A 27,978-nucleotide genomic window follows, 5' to 3' on the forward strand; every position below is an offset into this window, starting at 1 on the left:
ATATCCGTTCATGTGAGGCTGTTATTGGTTTGTGTTATCAGCTGTTTCTGCTCTATGGCTCTACTTGAGGCTGTAGTCTGTGTGGGTGTTGCACTGCGACTGGTGATGAGGTGCTCTCTCTTTTCTGGCCACCAAGTTCCTTGGTTTTTGTTTTCCCTCTCCTGGTGAGTCATGCAGCATTTCAGATTATGAAACAGATCGAACATACAGCGCTGGGGGTTACTGTCTATTTATAGGTATGATCTCATATCCAACTTTTTTAATCCTGCTCTTGATAGAACAGCGAGGCCTGCGACACACAGGGTGATGTAACAGGTTAGTGCTGTTTTAGATCACTGCTCAGTACGTGTTGATGATGATATATGACTGTTAATCTGCCAGCTAGCATGGGCATCTGATCTCTGCAATGTTACAGCTGTAGCAGCATTAATCATAATGCTCAAGCTTGGGTTCATTAAGAGGCCTGGGGTGTTGTGGGGGAGTAAGTGCATCACTGTGAGTATTTAAATGTATTTATAGTGCGGTGTTTCTTTAAGCGTCAGTGAAGCTCCAGATTGATGTGATTGCATAAATCTGTTTTGATAGAAAATGTAGGAAGGAACGAATTGTTTTGATTATGTGTTTTTATTGATAGACATATTTGCTTTCTGTCACAACACTGTCAATCATAGTTTGCCTTTTTTGATGACCTGGCTCACAAACACGTGGCACACACACTCACTGACATACAGTACACACACACACACACACACACACACACACACACACACACACACACACACACACACACACACACACTTTTTTCATCTTGAGGACAAGGTCAGTAAATAAGGCGACCTAAGAAAACCACAGGTACATTGCATGATGCAAACATCAGCCTCCTCCATTATAAATGATGCCATGTATTAGATATCACTCATTTGCTGTGAACAAAAACAACCCACCCATCTCGTCATTTTGCTCTCAGCAACACTTCTCAAATGTGTGTTTATGGACACACACAAAAAAAAAAACTCTCATGATATAATTCAGATCAGATAAAAGATTCTTACCAAGGAGTCCCAAGCCGGTTAACTAAAATTGCATTCAACTACACAGAATATATTTCCATCACTTATGCGAAAAACATCCTTTATAAAAACTAGCCTATTTATTAAATATAGAACAATCTCCAGGTATGCACATAGTTTGCTGATTAATCTACATAACATCCTTTAAAACTTTCAGTGTGTCACTGCTTCATGTCATACAGGCATTTTCACAGGCAATATGATAAATGGAGGATATAATATCTATTGTTATGTAACTATATTCTAACGTCATATAAAGATTAGAAATGAGGCCTTTTCATCTCTGTGTGTCAACCTAATCGTTTGGTATAGGTGATATTTTTGATCATATTATATAAACATAGATTCCTTCTATAAAACTAGATCCATTCATAAAACACCCATAAGGTTAGTTTTTTTTTCTTTTGGCTCTATTAACCAGTAAAATTCTGTGAGTTGCTCTACACCTTTAAGCTGGCAGGATCAATCATGTGATACTACGCACACAAGAAGCCCTCCAAGCAGAGCAATGCAAAGCTTTGATTGGCTGAAACCTGTGAATGGCCAACGTTAATATTTAACATTCAAGTCACAACACTGCGGTTTCATTCAGTCTTCCACTCCTCTCGGCTGGCGCTATGCCACACTGAGCCACTTGAGGGCGCTCTCATGTAACCCAGAAAAAAAAAAAAGAAAGAAGGCCTTCAATCCCCCTCAGTGATGTGGGCTAACTTCATGAGGCACAATGTTAACACAAGGAGCACGGAGATATAGAATAAATGAGGATGACGAGTGAGACCCCAAAAAACTCTAGAAGTCTGTGTTTAGCTCCATCAGTGAGTCAATACATGAATCAATAAATTAAATACATTCAAAACATGAGCAATACATTACCTGTTATTAGGATTAAACACAGTTCCACCCTAGATAATGAGTGCTACAATATGGAATATTTCAAGCTGATTCATTAAAGAGTTAACCATTGCTCTACTCAAATAGCAGCAAGAAATCCTAAAACTCAATAGATTCAAGTCCCTGGGCTCTAAATAAGCTCACCTGCTCTCTTCACAAAATATAAACATGTATGTAAACTAAAAAAAAATAAATACATTCCACATGGCTTGTATGGAAAATGAACAGAATCTCTAAAAAGAGAAGTAGCTTTTACATCAGAAAAGTTGTTGATTTGTTGACACAAAGAACCTACATGCAAGTCCTAATTTGGCAGGCCTAAAACTATTCCATCCTGTGCCTTACACTTCTTTCTTTCCTCGTCCCCTTTCCTTAAAGACACACAGCTTCATCTAGCAAATAGATACAGACCAAGGAGAGGCAGACACTTCTTCATAGCTGTTAGATGCACTGGGGTCTTTCCCAATATACTGAAAGACCCGTTGTGAAGATGTCAGGCTTTCGAACTGACCTAGTTCTATACACAGTGCGTTATCGTAACTATTTTTTAATTGTTGGAAACACGATCTTAAACTGGCAAATTTGACAATTGTTGTCTGCAGGTTTGCTTTTTTTTTGTCCGAATCGGACTATATTGTAAAGAAAATAATAAAATTGCACGTAACATCAGAAGCACAGGTCTATCCATGTATGGATACAATAGTCAAGCTAGACAACAGCTATCATGCCACGTCTATGTTTATCTGGCAGGTGTCAAGATAGTCACGATAATATCTTCTCACTTTGTTATGCAGTTGGATACAGAGTTGTCTTACCATATGATTTGATTGTCTAGAAACTAAACAGAGAGAGGCACCAGACTGTAAGGGAAGAAAACGAATCAGTAAACAAATAAAGAAGTCTCTTGATAGAAATATAAACTCTAGAATAGTCTGATAGCTATGGACTCTGTCAGCGCTCCATGCCCGCAAATATAAAACAGCAGTCCTGGAACAAATCGTTTCTTCTGGTCTAGGATCAGCTTGAGCCTCCCTGTTTTCTAACATTTGCTGCGACGCGGGAGAAGAAACACTGAACCCCAGATCAGCGTCTAAATGCAACTATACCAGTCTACAAAATGCGCATTAAAAGAGAGAAGGCACAGAAACACAAACCCACCGTGGAGTGGGACGGACTGACAGCAGCAGTTTTTCTTTTTTTTTTGGTGGGGGGGGGGGGGGGCAAATTGGATGAAGCCGCAGGTCTGCTGGCAACAGATGGGTTGCTTACAGGTTGTGATGTCTGGAAAAGAGCAGAGATTTATATGTTTGCTGTTTCATTTTCATTCAGCTTGTGTTGGACCTCTACGTGGATTCGATTGAGTCCTGCACCATTGTTCTCTCCAACTGGCAGACTGGTGTCAGTTAGCAGAGCCTGAGTCACATTCATTGGATGAACACCAACAGGTGACTCAGTCGTGTTCTTGAATGCACCCCATGTAGTAACATCTTCATTTTTAACTGTCGCAAAACCTGCACTGAGCACAAAAAGCTGGTGTTTTTTTTACGTCCCACAACAGAGCACTGCTCCATGCTACAGATGTGATGCATTCCCTATTCTATACACCTCAATCTACTTCATCACGCCCGTCTTCTCCTGTGTCGTTTGATTTGCTGCCTTTGATTGAGCAGGTTCTGTCTTGTCATCAGCAGACTTGAGCACGGTCAGATTTGCTGCCTCAGCCCCTTTTTTGCTCTCTTGCCTCTGCTCCTGTTTGGCAGTGCTCCCGCTCTTGCTGCTGATGCTACGTTGGTGGACAGGAGTTGTTGTTTTCCCAGGGCTAGGTGCTTTCCCCGGGGGCAGACGGGGATCGTCTCCAATGTTTACCGTGATGTTTGTGTATAAAGGCTCCAGCTCTTTGGAGAGGAGCTCGTAAGTCAGAGAGTTGAGGCCGTCGGAACGCCAGTTGAGTCTGGTCCTTTTCAGAAGGTCAAATCTGGAAAGATGGATACAATAGTCAAGGTTTCAGGGTCAAATTTTCAAAGAAAAGTTTAGCATTATGGAGATTTTTTTAAATTCTGTTCTAACAAAGAGTCAGATGAAGAGATCGATATTACTCTGATGTACGTGCGCTCAGTATTAAGCTACAACCAGGAAATGTTAGCACAGTTGAAAAATCAATCTGCAAATACAAGTATTTACTGGCGAGACACATTGACTTCTTGGAGTTTTTGTATGGAATGACTGTGGCTGGAGAGAAAATGTTTCATTACATATCTTCTGTAAAACATCAACTCATAATGTGAACACATTATTTGGGTTTTTGCTTAAGAGAAAAATGTGAGCTTTTGACAGCGACAGACAAGCTGTTTCCCTGTGTTTCAAATCTTGACCCAAAGCTATAGGCCTCAAAGGCCGCTTACTTTACTGTCAAGTTTCCATATGAAGACACTACAGTGGCCTCAATTTGGCCCAGAAATTCTCTCCAGAACCTCAATGTGTATCCCCAAAATGTCAAAATATCCCTCTTGAGGGGCTGCCAGATAGCCTTGCTGTTATGATGCACGCCCCATGTACAGAGTCTTTAGTCCTCGTTGCCGTGGCCGTGGGTTTCGATTCAGGCCTCGGCCCTTTACTGCACGTCACCCCCCAATCTCTCCTCCCAACACTTCCTGTCTCTGTCCCTGTCTCTTTTCAGCTGTCCTGTCTGGTAAAGGTGAAAATTCGCCCCACAATATAACTTTAAAAAACAATTGCAATTAAATATAATAATGTGCTCCTGCACTGATGACAAATCTTTGTCCTTATTATGTTGGAGACATAACTACCAGGATATATTTCTTGGGGTGTTTCAGGGGATTTGCAGGAACTTGTTTTTATGACATAAAAAAAAATCTTTCTACGGTAGTGCAACATGGGCAGGAAAAATGTAATGTTTTTTAAATGAGAAAACAAATGAGAAAGCAGCTTGAGGCAGCAGAAATCTTTGGCTCGACAGAGTGAGCAGAGGAAAATGCTAACCTAACACAAAGCAATGTGTCTACAAAACTGAAATAGCATTTTTTTTTGTCAAAACTAATCTTGTGAAGGAAAAGGAGATAAGAAGAGGACGGCAGCGTAACGCTGTTTCCTGTCCGCCAGGAATGAAGCCAGGACAAATATTAATGGCACACAGATAAGATAGTACAAAGTGTAGGGACATAGTTTAAATACTTTCCAATAGTCCAGCAACATTTTTTGTTTCCTGTTTCATTCATACCTGCGTGGGTTTTGCTCATTGCCTCGATCTCCTTTATGCTTGATCATCTTGTAATGACCAATGGCCACTGGGGGGCGCATGATCTTCATACCAGACAGGCGTACTCTGGACAGACAGCACACAACAGGGGTCAACAGGAACAGCATATTCTCATCCAGGGGCATAAAAGTGGCACACTAAACCTCAGAGTCTGGATAATATTAGATGTACAAAGACTGGCACTTTACTATACATGCTATGTTCTATAACTCAAAACTGCAGCAAGAGAACATCTAGTCTCTAAGGGATACATTTAAAGGCAGGAAATAAAGAAAGGAAACATAGAATTGTGGGTGACGTATGAGAATAGCATACTTTTATGGCCTATAGGCGGTGGAAAACACTGTGGTTCCCTCTTTCCATCTCTGGTGTTGCTATACAACCCCAGTTATCATGTGACCAATGTCCAGTATATGATGTTTATTTAAAGTTGTAAACCATAGAGCACAAGAGAGTGGAAAGAGGGTACCACAGCACAGAAAGGAGATGAGCCTGTAAACTCTGAAAGACATAACCCAGCCCAAATCTGTCAGCTACTCCATGTGAACATACTCACTGAGCCCACTGTGGCAGATACACAGCAAAGCCACAGCAGTGGGAGGCGAGGTGAAGATGAAAGATGATGTTATAAAAACATCAAAGGAAATTCAAAGAAAAGTAAAACATGTGGCATGGAAAGTGTAGACATTAAAGAACGAGATGAATGAGTTGAGCAAATGGAGTGGATGAAATGGTTCACGCACGTAGTTATGATGCTGAACACACGTGTAAACATGCACAGTTCACTGTGTCATTATGTGGGTTATGGACCTCTGCCCCTTTCACCATCCTCACCTCGCAGCGATGTCATCATCCTCTCCACCCCAGCCCCAGTACTGGTTAGGGAAACCATTCATCTTCATGTACTGGTCTGGTGTCACCGCAGACACCCCTCCAAAATACTGTGAGTACGGAAGCCTGAGAGGGTCAAAATCGCCAATTTAACAAGCAAGTCTCAGCAGGGAAAAATTCTCTCTGGGAAAGTCTTTCCATGCATACATACACAACCCACTAGGCTCCTACCTGTATCTGAACTTGTCCATGGCCACAGACTGATGTGTGGGGAACTGCTTGTGGCAGGTGTAGGTGTTGTGGTCGTTCTCAGGCAGCAAGTCAACGTCATGCAGGAAGATGCAGCTCCAGTCTTCATCTTTGAGGGCCTCCCGCACCCCAACGTTCAGCAGCTTGGCTCGGTTAAAAGTACTGTTCCCCCACTGAGGAAAGACACAGACACAGAAATGTACCCATCTACAATGACACAGTGTTTGTTAAGAACTCCAGTGTGATTGGCTAAAGGACAACATTAAGATCTGTTATGACATACAAATTTTAGTGGTTCTTGATGATTGTTACTTAGTAGCGTGAAGATGCAAGCTATAGACATAAAGACATACAATTGTCCATAATTTGTACGACAGTACATTTTCAGGCAGCAACAGTTGCAGGTCATTTTGTTTTTACTTGCTTATATGTTTAGAAACCTGTCTCTGAGACTAAGTGTGTGAAAAAGTGTGTGAAAAACGTGTGTGTGTGTGTGGGGGGGGGGGGACTGTTGTTGAGAGGCACATTGATGTTTATTTTTTTTCAAAGCTGTAAGCAACCTGAAGCTAATTCCATAACATAAACACTTCTTTTATTGGTTGCAGTAGCATCTCAGAGTCATATCCTGGAAAGACAAACCCAATATTGTACTAGCATTTAGCATGTCTATAAACCCTCTATTTCAGCCCTGCTCAGAACAAGCTGTTTCTGTGTCTGTAGCTTTAAATGCAAATGAGCTGTGTCTGACCACGCCCCCTCTCTGGAAGGGCTTGGGTTGCTTGGGCTTTCTTGCACAATGCCCAATTCTTTACGGTGAGAAATAAGACTCAGAGGGCAGAACAAACACCTAGCTGTGGGAGTGTCACCCACCTGAGGGAGGGGTTACTGCCCTTTGTGATGTCACAAATGGAAATTTCTTCAAATGCCCTTTTTAGCACACATTTCTGAAAAGTGGAGCAGGCAAAGATAGAGAGGGTGGACTTTTCTCAATAGGTAGGTTTGTAGACAGACTAGGGGCACATATTTGTTGGAAATATATATTATTTGTTGAAAAACATGGTAAAGTATATTTCGATGTAGTAATACAGCAGTTATAGTAGTATCATCATTATACAGTATTGGTTTTGTAACAGGAGTAACACCAGGATCACATAATGCTAATGTGCCAGGAATATTTAAAGATTTTACAAACCTGTATTGCGCTAGCTTTACGCTGGTTATGTGTTGATATAACATCCACATAATTGATTTTTTTTTTTCAGTAAAAACAAATTTCCCTAAAAAAATGAATGATTACTTTGTAGGTACTGTAAATAGCCATGCACACTGATACATAAAACACACACTCACACATGACCTGACCTGCTGTACAATATAGATGCTGTAGTGGATCTGCTGTCTTTGCAGAAAGGGGTGCAGGTGGTAGAGGAGGGCTCTGAGGTGCGTCTGCCGATTCCGATATGGTACCACTATCGCTGTATGGTGGCGGGGATCACAGTCCGGGGGCCTGTAGCGTCCGCCTGGTGACACTAAAGGGTTTCTCTGTCTGATCTCCTCCAAAGACAGAGGAGAGGTAAGATGGACCGACACGGGACCAACTGGAGGACAGGAAAAATAAAGTGCTAAAAAAATAAGTACTGATAAGCTTAGGCTTTTTACACATGAAATACATGGAATACATATAAAAGCAACATTTAACTCATCGCTCTGTCACCTAGCAGTGGGGAGGGGATCTGGCAGTCTCTCAGCGGTGGCGCTGTAGCAGGGGGTCCAGTGCCAGAGTTGCGGGGTGGGGGAGGCGGTACTCCCAGATGACTGAGGTTGGTATAGACGTCATGAGGTCGAGAGTAATCGAACTCCGGCTCTGTTGTGTGCACCAAGACAGACACCAAGCCTCTGAAGCCCCCGAGGGAGAAATAGAGAACAAAGGCAAACTGGAACCCCACCAGCAGGGCCAGTGTGCATGGCGAGTCCAGAGAGCGGCCAAAGCACGCCATGATGAAGAAAGATTTGGAGAAGAGGTGCGGGGATATTCACTGTGGGGAAAATGGATGGAGTGCTGTGGAAGAGAGATGAGGGGGGGGGGAGAGAGGGATGGTTGGGATGAGCAAGGAGAGGCAAAAGGAGAGGCAAAAGGAGAAGAGGGGAAGGAGGCAGCACTGAGGTCAGACTCAGGCGTGCAGGAGGGGGTTGTCCATCTTTATGAATGGGTTGTAGTGGTGGTGAAGCTCAGTAAGCACTGCCATCACCTCCTGCTGACCACAGACTGCACTGAGAAAGGAAAAGAGGAAGAATGAGAGTTTTATACACTTGCTTATGATTGGACGGCACGTGCATAGCCTATAGATGCAGGGTACCTGGTTTAGCAAGGGTCTAATTATAACGTATCTCGAACCAGGAAGTGCTCACTCCACTCTCTCCTCCTCTTCCTCCTTTCATCATCAATTTCTCTATAAAATGAAAAGAAAAAAAAAAAGAAACCCTTGTGAGTATAAGCAGCAGCGGATTTATCTCAGCAGTAGCCTACTGTAAGATATAATAAGCTGGGGAATGACAAGCAGCTCCAAACAAATCGTCATGTTTGCATCTTTTTTTTTTCTTCTTTTTTTAGAAGGGGCTTATTTTCAGCTTTGACATTTCCATGGGACGTTTTTAGAAGAGAGCTGGAGCCTGCACATGTATTCATTTAGATATCATGGTTCCCTGCAAAAATAAACGACAGAGCTTAATGCAGAAAGCTCCGAGCTGCTGAATTTATAAAGAGCATGTGTTCATAGAGAGTGTTGTATTTGCTTAAAGCAGAAAAGAAGAGTTCAAAGCTTCTTCTTCTTTCTTTTTTTTGGAAGCCTTTGGCTACAGATATTCTTCAGTGCAGGTGATTAGCCTATCTGCATCTATCGACAGGCCTGTGAAAGCACTCATGTATTGCTATTATCGTAACAATAGCAAATGTGCCAATGACATTATTCGACATTACACCCCCTTCAATGTCTCTATACTCGACCAAAAAAAGGCTGTTTCTTATTCGCTTATTTTTCTTTTATCGTACACTGTAGACACGCTGTGCAGCACCAGCCGACTCACCAGCACATCCCTGCGACATTTCAAATCCAGCCCCCGGCTTCCTCTCACAGTCGATGGGCCAGCTGCCACCGAGGAGACGCGATGGACCAGAAAGATAGCAGGTTTTTAGCTTCTTTTTTTCACTCCCCTCCTGATGCTGGTCCCGTTTTCTCCTCCTCTTCTTCTTCTTCTTCCTCCTCCTCCTCCTCCCTCTCCTCCTCCACAAGCGGCTCCTAATCTCGCATCCGAGGTGAAATCACTCCGTAGCTGCTTAGAGACCGCTGCAAACGCTTTCACACGCAAGAGCATCGCCGCATATCGGTCCAGTGTCAACACAGGCGAGCGCTCCGTGCCTCGTCCGCTCTCGTCGTAGCGCGCTGGAGAGGCGCACCGCGGTGACGCCACCAGCGGCATATTTGAAAAAGCGGTGATTGTGTGAATAAATGTTGATGATTAACGCGTATGCAAAATGTTGTTGTCGTTTTAATTGACAGAAAGATTCACTCTGGATTTAAATGCATCGCATCACCAAACCTGCGTACATGTTTTATTTCACATCAAAATGATTATAAGTCACCAGAATTATGATCACCCTATTTTTCAACCTTATTAAATTCTCCGTTTTATATTTTTTGCAAATGTAAACATGTTAAAGAGACATGTCTAATATAGGTGTGCCTCATAAAGATTCATTTAGGTTAGCCTAAGTGTAGCCTATTGATTCCTCCTTTCTTCCTTGTTTTGTGTGTACATTAGTGTTCAAGGAATGGGGTAGGAAAAGTAATCTGAAAAGAAAAAAAAAGAACCTGTATGAATGAGGATGAAAAGGGCAGAATGAAGACACAAAGACTTCTGAGTGAATTGGGTAATATGTCCGGAAATGTTTAGGCTTCAGTGAAGAAAATGTTTAGTGCTAAAGACATATCTGAAACAACAACAGGAAAAAAAACTAAGAACATCTGTTAAACATGTTTAATGTGACTCTTTTCATCAATGAAAAAAGTCTGTGTTGAAGTAATTATGTTTGGCAATACCTATTAGATTAAATGTGCCAACTTTAAGATTTCAGGTCAGAAGTAAACTTTAAATAAAACATTAGGTTACTCTTTAAATTAAGGTCACAATATTCACCAATTAACTAGTATAGCATGTTAATCTGCTTAGTCAGTATAAAGTGCTAGTACCTTATTCTACATGACCATAGTCTATAGCTAATAGGCCATCAACTAAGAGTTTGCTCTCAATGCCCTCCTAATTACTGCTGATTGATAATACGTTAGGAAGATGTTGAACATGGATTACTGTATGATCTTAATACCTCCCTAACTTACTATCAATGAGCAGTAATACGTAGGTTTTTGAGGGCAAACTCTTAATGGCCTATTAGACTTTAGATGTATAGCTAGACTATGGTCATATAGAGTATACTAATACAGTTAGTGCTCAATAATGACTAATAAGCCAGCAGCCAGTATGCTCCTACTAAGCATGCTTATAAGAAACTAGTCAATGGTTAATATTGTGACCTTGATTTAAAGTGTTACTTGAGTTAATGTGTTTGGGCCTTTCCAGGATCTGGTGACTTATTTGCCACATGAAACTAAATTAACATCTCTTTCTTTTAAATAGTCTCAGAAAAGTTCAGAGCATCAGTTTTTATATGTTTTGTATGGAATGAAAAGTAAGGTTGTTGTATTTGTATGATGAAGTGGGGACTCAATTTTATCTACACAAGTAATTTTTGTTCTTTATTTCTCACACAGCAACCAACCTAAGGGCATCAGTTGTTCTCCGGCTTTATGCAGCAGGGTAAAAAAAGTCTTTATTCACATGCAGCAGTAGCTGGTCAGATACAGAGCAGAGACAGGAGAGAATAAGAATATGGCTAAAGTAGATCCACATAGGTTTACTCATTTAAACAGACTAATCCTCCAATAACCCTGAAGCAGATAAAGCATTACAGAAAAACTGTGCAAAACAATGCAACAACACTACTTTAGTATGTAGCACTAAGTAAACACACTGCCTTCATTGTGTCAAAGCAAAGCGGATGTGTGTTTTTCTTTAACTGGGGCAAAGCCCCACTAACTCAGTGTCCCCTCAAGGAATACTGCATTAAAGTATAAAGACAGACCAGTATTATTAAAGGCACATAATAGACTCCTGACACAGACAGGCTGGTGCTTCAGTTACCTCACATCAATAAGAAAAAGTGTTTACCACTTGAGGGGAATTATAAGAATGTACATATTACTATTTTAATCATTCAACTGCCATGGTATATACAAAATGTTTCCAAACTGTAAAAATTGAATAATTGATGCTTTTATGCCATTTTTTATGCCTGTAATGTTGGAAAATGGCCCGAATCTGTGACTAGTTATTAGTAAATAAAGTAATTCATTCACAGTTTAAGGACCACACAGGCACAATGTGATATATTTCTCAAATTAGCACACACAGAAAGTCATACAGATCATCTTTTTATGTATATATATATATATATATATATATATATATATAAATCTATAATGCATTGCTTTTCTATCTTCTTAAAAGTAATCTGAAAATGTTAATAAAACCGAAGTGACACCTATGAAATAAAGCGCTAGTGTGTAAAAAAAATGGAATGAAATGCTTCACAAGTTTTCAGGACTCGTTTTTTTTTTCCATTGGTTTTAGGCTGGGGCAAAACATTCATCTCAAACGGTCTCTTCCGTTTGACCCATTTCTGATGGCAAAACTTTCAAGACCTTCAAATTAAAGAATGCAAAAACTCAGGTGTAGTACTGCAAGAGCTTTGCTTTCCACTCCATTCAAGTTATGTGATTGTATTTTCCACTTCTCTTCATCAGTCCCTCTCAAGCTATCTCCAAAACTCTCTCAGATTTTTTATTTACTATTTAAATGATCTTCTCCGGCCCTTCTCTATCACTCTCTCCATCTCACATTATCCCCTGTCTTTACTTTTTGTAGTTTCCAAACTGAATGGCGAGCCGGTCACTGACGCAGCGGAACGTGGCAGGCTGCACCTCCCAGTAGTTGACAGGGTTTCCAAACAGGCTGATGCCGTTATAGAACGTCCTCTTCATCCCAAATCCTCGAGGGCAGAAGTCATCCACACCCACGTGGTTGATGTTGTTGGAATGGAGGTAAACCACCTAGTACAGAGTGGCAAAATAAAAGGTAAGTGGAGCATCAAGTGAAATATGAAGTCTAAAATGGCAAAAAAGATGTCTGCATGTTTGGCTCACCTGCAGGTATTTCATATCAGGGAGGCCTTTGGGAACACGAGAGAGACGATTGTTGTCCAGATGCAGCTCTCTCAGCCGGGGGAGGTAAGACAGACTGCCGTTCTCTATGTTCCGAATATGGTTGAAGCCAAGGCCCAACCTGGAAAAAGTGAGAAAAGGGGCGAAACATTAAATAGGCAGAAAATAGACCACGGCACGGTACATTAAGTTTTTTAACTAAACTGCAAATTCCATGATAAATGTGTTTGCTAAAGAGGGTTATTAAGCCAGGTGAAAAGCAGCAATGGCAATGCTCCTATGACCATAAATAATCCCCTAGAGGTGTGGAAAGGAGGTAAATGTACACTGGAGTAAGAGAGGAGAACAAAGAAGAGAAAAGAAAAGAGTGTCAAAGTCAAAATTTCTGCAATGAAAATGACCTATAAAGAGAAATCAGCTACATTTATTAGATGATATTAGAGACAGTCAGGCATTGAGAAGCTCACACAAGAAGCATAAACAGTTATCCTGCTTCTTTTTTAGTCCGTGTCAATGTAATTCATCATATTACCCCTGAGGGGCACTGCTGACTTGGGATATATTTTTCAAAAACCACAGGAAAATTGCAATAAAATCTCTCCAGGGTGCAAGTAATTAGTTATGGTTATATGCGGGTGTTATGTGTGCAACATGACGTACCTGTACAGGTTTTTGTAGCGGCTCAGGTCCTCCAGTTCTACAGCCTGGATCTGGTTGTGGTCTAGATGAAGCTCATGGAGACTGTCTGGGAGATCTGAAAGCCAGAAAACCAAATCTATAAGGCTCCACTTAAGAGAGATTCTGTAGCTAAGCCATTACTTTGTTGTGTCCTTTATGGTTAAGTTCTTTATTGACAACACTTTGCTTTGTTAGAGGAGAAAGGAGAAGTTACCCTTTTTTTTAAACACAAAGGTTGTCTTAAGGTGATGATTGCTCGCCCAGTCAGTGATTTTGGAAAACCTTTATTACCTGCAACCGCAAACAGCTCGCTAAATGTTATGCACACATGTCAAGGACTGTGTGTGGATAAACTCCGCTGTCACTCCCAGCTACTTGTTCCTGACAAAGAGTCCACTTTGATGACCTGTAAGCACTTTCACTCCATCAAGTAAATCAAGCTTAGTGCAGCTGTGATTGTTTGCATGTAAGGGTCAAAAAGATGCAGAAATAAAACATCATCATTATGCAAATTTGTAAAATGTAAAAATATAAATTTTGTCTGGTTATCAAGCAATCCTATTTATGATGTATTTATCAATTTAAACTGTATACAATTCAAACTTATGAACTGGGTGGGCAGTTTTTTTTGAAGTGAGTAAAGCTGTAGGTTTCCCTGTTTTTTTGCTAAAACCTGATTGGCTCCTGGTTTCATTGTCAATCTACAGGCATGAAAGTGGTATTAATATTGTCATGTGTCAAGTAAATTAAAAAAAAGACAAGATGCTGAACTATTCCTTCAAAGATTAAGAGATGACCAATTGTTACCTTTTGGCACTCCTGTCAGTTTGGCCTCTGATATACGCAGATAATTCAGTTTCAGTCCCTTGAAGGCTCCGGGCTCAAAACCGCTGTTCTGGATGGGGTTTGCTCCCATTTCTGCAACATGAAGAGGATATTTATGGCATGAAATAAAAATACAGTCTCTTTAATCTTCAAACTTTCAATGCCAGGGGTATAAGAGAGGCACAGGCAGTGGTGAGCACCACATTATAAAGCCATAGATTTGATGAAGTCATCAGCATTTCTGACCTATGCAGTTCATGTTGCCAAGTCCTGAAAAGGCCCCAGCTGCCACCTTCTTGATGCGGTTCTCATGGATCCTCATCTCGACCAGAGAGGCAGGCAAGTTCTTGGGGATGGTGGTCAGCAGATTTTTGGAGAAGTAAAGCTTCTGCATGTGCTTCAGAGGAACAAATGTTCTTGGGTGGACTTTGGAAATAAGGTTATTCCTTAAAGACAGACCCTAACAAAAACAGAGAAGCAAAATGAAACATCCACTTGATTTTTTTTTTTATGTGAAAACACAACAAGACAGCTGAAAACCAGAAAAGGAAAACTAAACAAGATGGAAAATAGATGTTTTTTTGCATCCTCTGTCTCTACTGAATGTGTTTGAGTGAATTAAAACAGATCCAGCCAAACAGCACACTGTCTCTTAACCTGTGTTGGCTGAAAAGTGGGGACAGATGTAGAGCTAACATAAACAGCTCTCAATGGAGATGTTGTTGTATAATGTCATGTCAGAGTTTCCTTAGATGCCAGACTTAATATTGCTCTTGGTCAGCGCTCTTGAATGCAGGTCAAGAGGGAGAAAGCCTTTCTGACTAAGTGAGACGAGGATGTGAGCTTGAATACTCCCTTTTGGCCGCAGGCTCTAACTTAATACAATTAAAGCTCTCAGAGCGTTGGGCGGTGGAGGTTAAAAAAAAGAGAAAGGAAATAAGTCTCCAGAGGAAGCAGGGAGCCGTAATAATATTTCACACTAGTGCAGCCAATACAAGCTGAGCTAACACATCCTTAAGAGGTGCTGATTGATTGCTAAGAGGGACATTATAAGTGTGTCTCTTACGTATAAGTTAGTGAGGCCTTTGAAGTCATTCTCTTTCAGCTCGGTGATACGGTTGTTCTGTAGGTCCAGGAACTTGGTGTCCAGAGGAATATTCTTCGGCACCTCGGTCAGACCTTAGAACATACACCAATAAAAACACACAAAAAAGGAATCATATTCCATTAAATGCTTCCATGGATGACTGTGAACCAACACCCTTAAAACCAGTATGCTGTCAATGGGCACACTTTCAGGATGACTTCGTCACACTCAGACTTTGGAAAATAAATAGTCAGCGTGTGTTTTAAATCCGTCATCGAGCCTAAAAAATCAACCCACCGGCACTCCCACGTGGTCTCAAATGAGCACTTAAGGTCCCCACATCTATTATTGTAATGAGAGGTGGACGTAGACACAACTGCGGAGGGCACACAGAGACGTCAAAGCGGCATATAACTAGCATTACTGGTTTTGACACTGACTAAGACCTTCACAGAAACTCACATGCACAAATATTCCACTCACACAGATGGGGACACCAGATGTTTTCCATCTGGTTGCTATTAGACAGAAGTCACAAAGGATGCGCGTTAAACACCACAGGGTGAAATCACACATAAAATAATGAAGGGAGACACAACACTGTCACATACTGTAAGAACAGAGCAATACAAGCTGTGTGTGTTAATGTGTGAGAGGCTAGGTTATAATCTAAAAACCAACCTAAATCAAGGAAACCAGATTGTAAAAAACCTCTTTGTTAAGTGAAACAGATCTTTTTTAAAAGTCATTACCAAAATATGTTTACTAAATTAAACTGTGTTGCAAACAAACTACAATTAAATTAAATTATAGAGAAGATTTCTTGTTGCGGTTGTCCATCTTTTGTATTGGATTACATGTTTTAAAATTATGTTGCAATACTGACACAATACTTGTTTTCTGGCCTATATTATAAAAAAAATCTACGACTAAACTAACAAGCCAGCGGGGGCGCTGGTAGCCTAGTGGTTAGTGTGTGAGGCCCATGTACAGAGGCTATAGTTCTCGAGGAGGTTAGCCCGGGTTCAAATCTGATCTGTGGCTCCTTTCCTGCATGTCATTCCCTTCTCTCTCTCTCTCTCTCTCTCTCTGTCTGTCTACTGTCCTATCTCTAAATAAAGGCATAAAAAGCCCTAAAATAATCCTTAAAAAGTGAGTGAACCAACTAACCAGCATTATAAACAAACTAAAACTTTACAGATTCTTTTTTCTTACTTTAAATGAATTAAAACCAAAACTGATGAAAATAATTGAAACTATTATAATCTTGATGAGGCGAGCCTTAAGCTACCAATGCATTTTTTTGCGGACCATTAATAACTTAATGTAACATAAACACGTCATAAGAAGTTGTGAGAATTTGCGCGGAACTCTGTTTTGCTCTGCTATGCTTATGAATAAATTAAAGTATAGGCTTATAATAAGTGCACAACGTTAACAAATCCACCTGCATTGTTCCACTCTCTGGAAAAGTTACCCAGCACACGCACAGACAGAGAAACCAGATATCGTTAACGACACCACATCACAGAGCCACGTGGACGAGTGTATCTCATGTGGTCGATGGAGCAGACAGGCCACGGTAAGAGAAACCCACCAAACCTCATCTGGACTGCGACCATGATGCAACCAGACCTGCTGGTAAGAGAGAGAGCGAGAGAGAGAGAGAGCCAGCTGTCCCACTGGGATCAAGTTTGCCAAAAAACCACATCTGACCCACAGGACTCTACCCAGAGCTGTCTGTCCAGAGTTATGTTTAGATATATGGCTTTGCCTGTACTGAGCCACACCCTCCATGTCACCACACAGGATCAAAGCCCCTGTAACATTCTGTCTGTACCACGTCCACAAAGTGCTGAAGAGGAACTTTATAGCCTTATACAAGTATTAAGCCTGACTTTGCCTTCAAAGAGCAGATACAAAGGAATCACATTCATAGATTAAGAAATTCATCCTATCCTAGGTATAATTATTTAAATTAAAGAGCAAACCCTCTAACATCTCTATGATTTCCTATTCTCAGCAATAAAGTTATTACAGCTGCTGTGAGAGCTGCAGGATGTTACCATTGTGAGCATTGGTGTGGGAGGAAACATTTACCTGCAGCTTTCCACATGCATCCTGCCAGCCACAAATTTGTATGCCTGCATCAGACATGAAAAGAAACCTGCTAAACTCTTCCACGAGCACTCTGATTATCTGAATCCCTTAACCCGCTAAAACCCCAAAACCACAGCGCTCCGACCGTATCTGCCACAAATCTTACCGTCTGCACCGCGAACTGAGAAAACTAGCACCCTCTTGTAACCCCAGAACCCCTCAACACATACAACCAACGTAATGCTGGGATGCACACTGAGAGGAGACAGACGCCACCGCTAAAATACATCTGTTCTAAATAAGCACTTGACATTGTGGAAATTATACGCTTCCACATTTACCCGCTGCAGTAAGACCAGGGACAGTAAATATATAGAGGTTGTAAAATGATGATTCGACAAAACCATTATGTCTAAACACAGACAGCCTGTCAGAGTTGTATAGCCTGTATAATGTGAAGAATCTGTATATCCATAAATACAACCAAATGCTGGTTTTCTTGGTCCTGTAAGAATAGACAAAGGGAGAAAAGCATGCACTTTTATTATCCACAGTCCACACTTGGGAATTGTATCACTTGCTTATATAAAAAAAAAATCACAAAAATGAAGTCAAAGACAGACTATACAACATCATGCAAATGAAATTGGAATCAGCATGAAATTGTAACACCTTTTTTTGTCCTTATTTCTTACCACTAAATACTCTTTTTAATGCTCACATAAGCAATTTTGGTTTGAGTTGATTTCGGCACCCCCTATGGACAAAGTAGTGACTCTAATCTCTATGCTGATCTTGTCCAGTACTTTTTTAACAGTCAACTGTATCACTTACTGTGAATCTTTGCTGTGGAACAATATAAACAGGCTGTTTCCGGAGAGTGCTGTTAATTACTTTATCTGACACCTAACCCATGGCAGCAGTTTTTAGACTTTAAAGATTACATTCAAGTCAATCTTGTTGCTGATTTTGTAGCTCACAAAGTGGCCTCAATATGAATTTTAGTCAGTTTATAAACCATTCAAAAAAATCCTTAAGAAGCTAAAAGAAAATAATATTTCTCATACTCACTTCCTTATCCTAATATTAAAACAGCTGTACAGATAAAAGAACTCCTGTCCTTTCATCTTAAAATCCCCTCAAATATACTCATTTATACCTCCATCCTGTTTCCCTGTTTGGGGTTTCTATTAAACATCCTGTCCACTTCCAAAAAGTGACATGAAACAGCTCTTTAAAGTCACCAAGGAAATCATTAAGTTTTCATCTCCTCCCCTTAAATGGTCCCTTTCTTTGTCTGCTATGCTCTTTCTTTCTCACTACCTTTATACCTTCCTCTTCATCTTCGACTCCTTCTCTTTTTCTCTTCCTCTTTCCTTCACCTGTCTCAGTCTTTTCACTTTGCTCAAACCATCTCCCCTCTCCCACCTAGTACCTACACACAACGTCTGGAACACAAAATCCCTCAAAGGCGTGTCTTTCCCTGTCAAAACACACCGGCATTATCTCTAGAAAGAAATTCCTCTCTCCCCAAAAGGGGGACTTTATATTGAGCCATGAAATACATGCAAGGTTCGGGTCATGCTCGCTCACTCAACTCATTTGCTTTCCTGTCACAACTTCCTGACAAACATACACACATATTAAGAAACAATGACAAAGCATCCCACACTCCTTCACACACACTCCCACTGACCGAGGTCAGAGCATTGGACGACCCGGAGCTGACAGTGGCAGCCGAAGGGGCACATGTGTACGTCAGGGGGGAGGATCTCTACCCCAGCTGAGCCTTCTTCCTCATCCCTCATCATCGTCATCATCTTGTCACTGTCCATACTGTCCATGGCGAAATCCCAGAAGCCTCTTTGCTCAAAGGGCAGGGCCGAGGAGGTGGGGAGCAGCCGGGCCAAGAGTAGCAACAACGGGAAGCAGCAACATGGCAACATCTTGATTTACGCACCTGAAAACACACAAAAAGTAAAGGTTCAGTTTCAATGGATATGAATATATTTAATCATTTGCAAAAGAATCTCAAACTAATCCAGTCAATTGAAATTTGGTGGATGTAGTAAGTTTGTTTTGCCTATCAAATTACATTATGGAAGCACCCTGCAGGCCTGCAGACCCAGACCCTACAAGTGTCCCTAAATCCATGTGTATCACTTCTTGTTTGGTCATTCAGTTAATTGCTAATTTCTGCAGTAGTTTATTCCACAAAACTAAACTACAATGTGAGCAATGTTAGCTTTATCTAATTTCAAAGAGCTTTACTTTTGAATAGTTTCTAAATGGTGCATTTTCCTCTGGTTGTGAACATCCATAGACTGTAAATATTTCAGAGGTGAAGTAAATTGGAATTGTCCTGATAAGAGCCTGGCTCAGACTTCAGGAGTTTTGAAATCCTACATGATTTTGAAATGGAGTAACATCACACGCATAAGAAGAATCTTGACAAATAATTCTCCTCCAAAACCTCAATCATGCACACACAACAAGATATGAAAATAGAGGCACATATCATACCTCAGGATTTTGTTAAGATTATCGTGCCCGGCGGAGGAACTCACCACCTCATTTGACGTAAAATAAACGATGAGCCATCAGTTAAAACAACGGTCATACCTGCATTCTCTGTAATGACCAGCAGGAGGTCTATATAATTTAATAATAATACAGGGTAGCCTATACTTTTGGTTTGAATACATGTGTTGGATCAGTCACCACCTTGGTCAACTGTTGACCAGGATAGAAACTTTAAAATGCATTTCAATCGCAAATATGGTCTTCAAAACGTGTTTTTTCTTCTGTTTTCAAAAAGTCTAAGATGAACAGCTAAGAATACCGACTTCAAAACAGGGATCCACAAGCCAACGGGTGACGTCACGCTGGCTAAGTCCAACTTTTTGTATACAGTCTATACCAGGTCGTGCCTATCCCAGCATAGAATTACTGGTTTTTTTCCAGGGCTACGATGCTGTCCTGTATTTTCTGTTGTGTGTATTTAATGCAAACATTTGACAGGCTGAGTTCAAAATGAGTAGGGGCTGGTGTGTCTGCGTGTCAGCATGTAGGCCAGGGGAATGTGAACGGGGTCAAACAGCAAACTGTTGATCCTGCATGGACCCCCCAGAGAGTCAGTCTAACCAGGTGCGTGAGGGCTTTAGCCTGGTTTGACGGTAAGTTATAAATGGACATTGGAATATTATGTAATGGTCTGTCAATTCTTAATTACAAAGCGCTACTCTTTACACCACCCGTCTCTCACAGGCAGAGCTGGAGGTTGGGGAGGAGGAGAAATGGACTCATTCCCCCTGGGTAAACTTTCCAAGGAACAACTCTGGGAAGGAAAGTCACCTAAACCACAGGTGACACAGTGTCACTGTCTGCTTCCTGCACACCCCAGGAGTCACTTCCCAGTAAAGTAAGTCCCTCCTCAGCGGCCAATCAGATAGTGTTGAGAACGTCGCGTCAGCGGTGGAAAACTTTATTCCTGCAGCTGAGCAGTCAAACAAAGCTACCATTCATTTAGAGGGGAAACTGGCTGTGCAAGTGTGTCTGTGTAAATGAACATGTGCCGGCATGTCATGAAACACAGACTCCATGATGTCATAGCTGCTAATTGAGGTCACCAGACATGCTAGAATGGGCGTGTCTGTTTCCTTTCTTAATCCTGCACTGACCTGACTAACACTTCAACCACTCAAATCAATATCTAACTCCTAGAAAAACAAACTATTACCAGGCTAATTGATCATTACTGCAGGAAATTGTGACCCTTGACCTGCAGCTAATCCTATGAACTAAAACCCAGTCCTACAGTTGACCCTTGGTGACCTAAAACCCTGATAATCTCTAACCTTGCATTCAATCCTTCTGTGATCCCCAGATCTGTAATCCTTCAGCAAGAATGTTTAGCGTTCACATTGACTTTCTCGGAACGTTTTTGGACCCTAGAGGAGCAAAATATTGTTTTCATTGGTAGCAATGGAAGCAAATTTGGCTGTCAGCTTTAACATGACCAGTAGATGGATGAAAAGACGTATGTGAAGATTGAATAACAAAAAGAGGAGAGAAAAGAAATCAGAGAGAAACTTGCAGCTTACAGTATACACTGTGTCGGTAAATTCTGAGCATTTCCTAACATTTGTCACTTATTTGCCCCAATCCTATTCTCCTGCATCTGACACCATTCAAACCCTTTGGTGATCTTTGCCATTCCTTTGGATGGGTTCAGGACTATGAATGGCTTAAAGAGAGGCTGCCAAAATAATGTTTCAAGAGCTTTTTTATACTGAGGGAAATGCTTCTCATTCCACACTCCATGAAAAATATTCTCCAGGCAGATACTGAGCCTATAAATTACAAAAGTAGAGCCAAAACAAAAATACAGGAAAGTCCTAGTAGGTGGGCAAGGAACATACAGTCCAGTATGTGGGGGGGATGATCTTATCAAAGACACTTCAACACTTACTGATTATATACGACAGGATAAAAAAAAAAGAAGCATTTTCTCTGTGACAATTGTGTTTTAAAGTTTAGTTAAAGCTTATACAATCCTCTGCAACTGTAGGGTTCATGAGTTTATTAAGATATATACAAGTGCTATTATTATGGGAAATTAAAATCAGTCAAACAATGAGCCTGTACATGATGTGGACCTGGCCTGGAAGCACGGGGAACTGGCCCCTGCAGTCTGCTCTCTGCAATAAAAATAGCTGGCAAATTATACCATTTTGCAGAGAAGAAAAAACACCACTGGCCTTGGCTCGGCCAGAAGAATGCAGCCAAAAGGACACAGCGAGGGTATATAAAGTCAGCATCACACAATGACACGCAAACACACAAAAGAGCCTGATATACACAGAAGACACCACCAGACTTATTTATACACCACCAGTTTTCTGCAAATTGTGCTTTGAAACGATATGGGAGGTAAAAAAGGGTTTATCGTGAATCTATAAATGTAGCACGCATGCTCTAATCTGTGGAGCCATTTTTCATCGGGTCAAGAGGATGATCTGTCGGCCAGTTGCAGAGATGTGGCAGTGGATGAAGATGAGGTTAAATAAAAAGGAGACAGGAAGAGAAACAGACTATCATCATCCAGGAAAAACGTGTAAGGCTTCTCCAAACAAAATCTGACAATAAGACTAAACTCCATATCCCACAATCAAGCAGCCTCTCCGGCTGTACTGGCCACTTTTAACAGGCCCTCCTGTGTGTTTGTGTGCATTGATATGACTCCTGCCATGTCCTTCCAGTTAAGCTGTAAGCAGTCACACATTCAGTCTGATACAAAGACCAACAAGGGCTCCAAGCTCCAATTGTTATTTCCTCGGCTCTGTCCCAAATCCAAGAGGGGTTTAATGGATGGACTGTCTGGCAGATATTCTTGTCACGCTCACTGTGTTTGTCTAAAAGATGCTGTAGATTCAAGTCGAACAAAACTGTAAATGTAAATAATTTAACAGCTTTGACACAAGAGAGAAATGAGAAATTCTTCTGAAAGGTAAGAAATCCATGCAACCAGATTGAAAAAAAACCGTGCTATTCTTTGAAGAAAGAATGTTCATGGGATGTTCAACAATGACACGTGGGTGTATGTTCAGGTGTAGACATATTTTTGGCCATCCCCGTGTTACTAGTCCTACCTCAGAATTAGTTTTAAATTTAACAAGACGGAGGCTTTTCTTGTCTCTGCAGTAATGATACTTTTCCTCAATGAAAAACAAATAAGCCAGGAGGAAATTCCCTTCCATGTCGAAGGTGTGTCAGCGTGCGCACACACACAAACTCATAATATGACTGTGTAAACCCCAAAGGTAGTTAAATCTGTCATAACAGGCACCGAAAGACAGACATCTTAATGAAAAAGTGAATTCCAGGGGTTTGACTATGAAATCCAAAAAGATAAAAAGGGAGACAGAGCCGCAGACATGATATGAGACAACATCAGGGATGGATATATGGACGGCTTGATCCCAGCTGAAAATATAATGCTGCAGTGTTCCTGAACGCACCATCTGGTGAACAATCAACCCAAGAACATTCGTTGTTTGAGTTTCCCACACTCAGTTGTCTGAGATCAGCTTTACATATCCTATATGCACGATCCATCAAGTGCTGGGTGCTTGTCAGGCCTCACAGCCATTGCAATCACTTTGATGTGAGGAGAGTTCCCACAAGGCCTCTTCTGCCACCGTCAAGCTAAACAAACATATGTTTAAGCTATATCCTCTGCGGGTTGCCAAGAATAATAATTTTCTCAGGAAACAAGTGTTTGGTCTCCCATGACCACACGCTTAAAAGGTGTCACTATTACCTCATGTCAAGTCATAACCAACCACCCATTTCTCTCTTGCAGCTGACTTTTGTCTATACTGAAGAAGTTCTGACATCAGGAGTAAAGTCATTGCATTATAACTGCAACATACTCTTGTTCTAGACTGTTTTCAGGAAGCTTTGAACCATTTGTCATCCCCATACACGTACAGAATCCATTATGGTTCACTTTATCAATCAGGGCATAAAATGCTGGCTCACTTAAACTCTGTCTACGTATGATGAGCAGCTCTGCTCCTGGCGTCTGTTGGCACAGTGTCAGCAGAGTTAAGGTGGGGCACAGAGCTCACCAAGTATGCCAGCTGGCGCCACAACCCTGGTGTATTGGCTGCCGCCACGTCAACACTCAGATCTCATTAATTTAACATGGTGGCTACAAGAGATCACAGTGCTGACAGGGCACTAAATATTTGAATGATCTACAAATTGTGTGGCACAGAATACATCTTATTTTTTATTGAGGGGATGTTTGTTTTGTTTTCCACCAAAAGGTTTGTTCCCTTTTGTGTTTTTTCCCAAACCCATCATGTTGTTCTGAGCAGGATCCAAACTGTTAAAAACTCGGAGACATAAAAAACCACAACGTTAAACTCACATAAATGTTTGTTTTTGGGAATGCAAGCTGACCCAAATGTACACACATATACAGACACACATACTGTGTACAAACCAACAGTGTATTTTGTTCTCAAAATCTGAGATCCACCTCCAAATTAATCTGGTCAACTGGACTCCCTCATTTCCTTGTGCTATGTCTCCTTCCCTCCACACTCACAGACTGCCACACACACACTCACTCTCTCACACACACACACACACACACACACACACACACACACACACACACACACACACACACACACACAAATTCATGTGTTCAAGTTGGTGCTAGGCGTATCCGGTAGGAGCGCTTGGGTGGAGTTAACTGCCCCAGCAGCTGTAATTTGGTGACTGCTGTCCCTAAAAAAAGGAACTATTTGGCAGCTTCTCTGTTGCCGCCAAGCTTGGATGTGGTGGCAAGCTGCTCAAATGCACAGAGACGAGGGCCTGACCATAGAGTGACAGAGAGCAGAGCGATACAGGAAGACAAAAAAGGGCAAAATCAGTCAACAACAGTAGGACAGCTGACCTGAGCATCCATGCCTGTGGGCAAAGGAGCCTCGCTGAAAGTAGCCTATGTGGAGTTTTAAGTTTTAAGTGGGTTATGGAGACTGGAAACAATGGCAGCATTTTTAAGGCGCAACATGGAACAATCATCACATTTTAGTCAAACCTTAGACAAAGAGATCATATATAACTCAAATTGTAAATGTTGAGGAAAATGGAACCACTGATTTTACATTTAACTGAAAGGAGGAATAGAAAGCTAGAAATAAGAAGTTTGAATTTATAACATCATTTGACCTGACACAAAGATTGGTGCTGAGACAGACAGACAGACAGACAGCGAGAGAGAGCAGACAGACAGCAGGTGCAGGGTGGTCAGCCCACAGGTCGGCTAATAGGTACTCAGGCTCTGAATTCAGGAAACAGACAGATTTAGACCGTCATTTTGGCTCCACAGTCAGACACCGTTTTGTTTGTCTTTGTAGGCTACAGTACGCTTGACATGGTTAAATACACCAGTACGAATGTCTCTTATAGGCTAGTGGTCAACCATTGCAGGACCTCACGTCACAAGCACAGGACTGAATAGGGCCAAAGATGAGTCTTTCCATACAGGACCTCTTGTTTGCATGTTATTATGTGCCAAAATAAAAGGAGGGAAAGGTAAGGCTGAGGCATAATCACTTCCCTCTCCACATTTTAATCACAGTGAGTAGGCCTACACAGGCGCTGGATTTGAGGGTAGAGCATGCTCATGTGTACCAAACTGGGTGACTTGATTTGCACGTTTCACTATAATTATTCTCCCTAAATCACGATGCAGGAGCCGAATAAATAGAGCCTACGTGCCATGTGTTACGTTCACGGTCTGAAAGGGGAGTTCACAGATTCATGTGTAAAGTGATCGGAAAGAAAAGTTTCACTTCATTATACTATCCACTAATGGCATCTCTTATTGTGAAGTCTTTGGAGACTAGCTGCGCCATCTAGTGGAACTACAGAGTAAGGGCTATTAGAAAAATCACAGCGTCAGAAGCAGAGTGCAACAGGTTGCAGTTAATTGACTTCATGAGATAAGGGAGGCGAATATTGTTGGTTTAATTCAATGAGAGGGTAAATAGTATAAACATGACAGCCTACATTTCGTGGTGCAAACAAACAACGCGACATGTGTTTCTGAAAATACACAAGTTTTCCACAAATTAGGCTGTAAAAAGTTTGACTACGAAAAATAGCCTATTAAGTGACTAAATAAGTGATAAAGCAGACGAGTTCTAATGTAATGCAAAAGTCCATTGATAGCACAGGAAATCACTAGGTTGTTTTTTTTTTTAAGTCTTATATGTCACACAAACGTTTTAATTCATCATATAAACTTTGCATGTGATTTAAAATATTTCGTCGATGTGAAAAGTGAGCCCAGAAGGCGAAATGAAAAATGTCCCCAAAACATGCAATAAAACAACTCATGTCCCTACCTTGTTGACAGAAAGATGCTAATTCCAAAATCGGACTACTGGATGCTTTCTCCCTCAGTGCGTCAGATTATCCTAAAGATTTGTAATTAAAAAGCTGTCCTATATTTTCATCACATTGAGGGATTATTGCAGTATTTCCCCGTGCTCCTCTGACATCCAGCCGCAGCTCCTCCGCCTGCACACTGTGCCACTGCGATGCGAACCGTGTCAGGGCACCCTGTGTGCTCCTCTCAGTCCAAACCGAGGGAATGATTGGAGGGGGAGGGGGGGGTTAAGCCCACAAAAGTTAACAAGCCAGCCTCCTTTCTCCCCTTTGGAGGAGGATGGAGGAGGAGAATGTGGAGGAGGAGGAGGAGGAGGGAAGAGTAAAATGCTGCAGTGCCATTATGCTGGCACAGTTATACCAGATATTATTTAAAGTTAGTAATACTTTAATGATTACACTTAAAGTGCATAATGCAAATAGAAAGAAAAAGGCTACATCATAGAGGCAATAATATGACAAAAATGACAAATAAAAACGTTAATATTCAATATGTAATCATTTGCTCATGTGATTGATCAGGATCAAAATCAACTGTTATTATAAAAATAAAACATATATTTCAAATACTACAATCATGGGGATGTATAAAAAAGGGTAAGGTCAGGTGATGGATACTTTGCACCGTGTGCAAACTTTGTGTCTGAGATCTTTAATTAATTTAGATAATAGACATCGTAATTTAAAAACTGTCACAGACAGTCTGTATACAGACAGTGAGACAGTTAGCCTACTGTGGCTACTGTTGTGAAATCTAAAAATCTAAATTGACACAAAAAAAAATAGTTTCCATGCAGTCATGGTTGACTTTTACCTTTTACTTGCTGCATCACTAGATTTAAGAGCGGGAGGAGACACCATCTGACACCATTATCACTTCAAAAAAATGATAGAAACCTTTATTGTGTAGATCACTGTTTTATCCCACTGGCGGGGCACCACAGGAGTGATTTAGTTGTTGACTAATGCCAGTATTGGTCTCCTATCTAGAAAGTGAAATATTGTATTTATGAAAGAGAACCAATGTCATGCCAAGACTAGTAAGCCGTAAAAAATAAAGTGATTCCAGTGACAAAATATTGCGGGTCATTGACAATAAACAACAGCAGTATTGATGGAGGATGTGATAAAATAGTCAAAGCTAGCAAAGGGTAAGTTATCAAGTTTTTCCACCAATATTATCAAGCTTGTATTGATGGGGTCGTCATTTCAGGCTGATTATGGTGGTTTGTAAAGTGCAATATTGCTGCAATAGCCCAAACAATTTCCATTGGAAGTCACAGGCTGCAAATTCCAAAATGATGCAAAGTCAAAAAAGCTTGCATAAGTCCAAAACAAATGGAAAAAAAAGGATGTAAATATGAAATGTGCTGCAATAAGAACACTTCAAGTAATGACTTAATTTGCAGCGTCTTTATTTTGTATGTAGTTTCTGGGTTTGTGTGTTTTTGACTTTGCATTTTAATGGTATTTACATCACATTTCATGTTATGCATTTGTTTGATTTTTTCAAGTAAGTGTCAGTGTCTGGTTGTTAAAAAGTGACTTTGGAACATCTTTACTTTTTCTATAAAGACTTCTGAGTTGTAATTCACTTTGGTCTCTTTGAATCAACTTCATAATTGTCAACACATTTCCCTCTGATTAGTACTGGGAGAGCACATG

General features: G+C 41.0%; 2 protein-coding genes across 6 annotated transcripts; both read right to left on the reverse strand.

Moving 5' to 3' along the window:
- Nucleotides 1–688: 688 nt before the first annotated feature.
- On the reverse strand, nt 689–9,722 carry b4galt3 (UDP-Gal:betaGlcNAc beta 1,4- galactosyltransferase, polypeptide 3). 5 transcript variants are annotated; one of them, XM_065961187.1, is made up of 8 exons: nt 9,403–9,722; nt 8,676–8,768; nt 8,033–8,584; nt 7,669–7,916; nt 6,301–6,491; nt 6,073–6,195; nt 5,200–5,304; nt 689–3,936 (listed from the first exon to the last, which is right to left on the reverse strand). In XM_065961187.1, the coding sequence occupies exons 3-8, from the start codon at nt 8,313–8,315 to the stop codon at nt 3,573–3,575; spliced, it is 1,314 nt and encodes a 437-aa protein (XP_065817259.1). In that variant the 5' UTR covers nt 8,316–8,584; nt 8,676–8,768; nt 9,403–9,722; the 3' UTR covers nt 689–3,572. The 5 variants fall into 5 exon arrangements, with proteins under 5 accessions (XP_065817259.1, XP_065817258.1, XP_020490772.1 ...); XM_065961186.1 differs by having other exon boundaries at nt 8,033–8,589; XM_020635116.3 differs by having other exon boundaries at nt 7,681–7,916; nt 8,033–8,589; nt 9,403–9,720.
- A 1,394-nt stretch (nt 9,723–11,116) lies between these two features.
- On the reverse strand, nt 11,117–26,509 carry bgnb (biglycan b). The gene is made up of 8 exons (XM_020635017.2): nt 26,271–26,509; nt 19,040–19,303; nt 15,223–15,335; nt 14,403–14,616; nt 14,139–14,249; nt 13,314–13,407; nt 12,636–12,774; nt 11,117–12,542 (listed from the first exon to the last, which is right to left on the reverse strand). The coding sequence occupies exons 2-8, from the start codon at nt 19,287–19,289 to the stop codon at nt 12,345–12,347; spliced, it is 1,119 nt and encodes a 372-aa protein (XP_020490673.1). The 5' UTR covers nt 19,290–19,303; nt 26,271–26,509; the 3' UTR covers nt 11,117–12,344.
- Between the last annotated feature and the right edge of the window lie 1,469 nt (nt 26,510–27,978).

The sequence above is a fragment of the Labrus bergylta genome, chromosome 12, assembly GCF_963930695.1.
Source record: "Labrus bergylta chromosome 12, fLabBer1.1, whole genome shotgun sequence".
Classification (NCBI taxonomy): Eukaryota; Metazoa; Chordata; class Actinopteri; order Labriformes; family Labridae; genus Labrus; species Labrus bergylta.

What these genes read in the sequence shown, in the direction of transcription:
- b4galt3 (XM_065961189.1), bottom strand. Translation starts at nt 8,315, where the DNA reads ATGGCGTGCTTTGGCCGCTCTCTGGACTCGCCATGCACACTGGCCCTG. An exon ending in ATGGACAAGTTCAGATACAG is followed by an intron (nt 6,196 to 6,300) that starts GTAGGAGCCTAG and finishes TGACCCTCTCAG; the next exon opens with GCTTCCGTACTCACAGTATT. An exon ending in GATGATGACATCGCTGCGAG is followed by an intron (nt 5,305 to 6,072) that starts GTGAGGATGGTG and finishes CTGTCTGTCCAG; the next exon opens with AGTACGCCTGTCTGGTATGA.
- bgnb (XM_020635017.2), bottom strand. Translation starts at nt 19,289, where the DNA reads ATGTTGCCATGTTGCTGCTTCCCGTTGTTGCTACTCTTGGCCCGGCTG. An exon ending in CGTCCAATGCTCTGACCTCG is followed by an intron (nt 15,336 to 19,039) that starts GTCAGTGGGAGT and finishes GTATGTTCTAAG; the next exon opens with GTCTGACCGAGGTGCCGAAG. An exon ending in CTGATATGAAATACCTGCAG is followed by an intron (nt 12,543 to 12,635) that starts GTGAGCCAAACA and finishes ACTCTGTACTAG; the next exon opens with GTGGTTTACCTCCATTCCAA.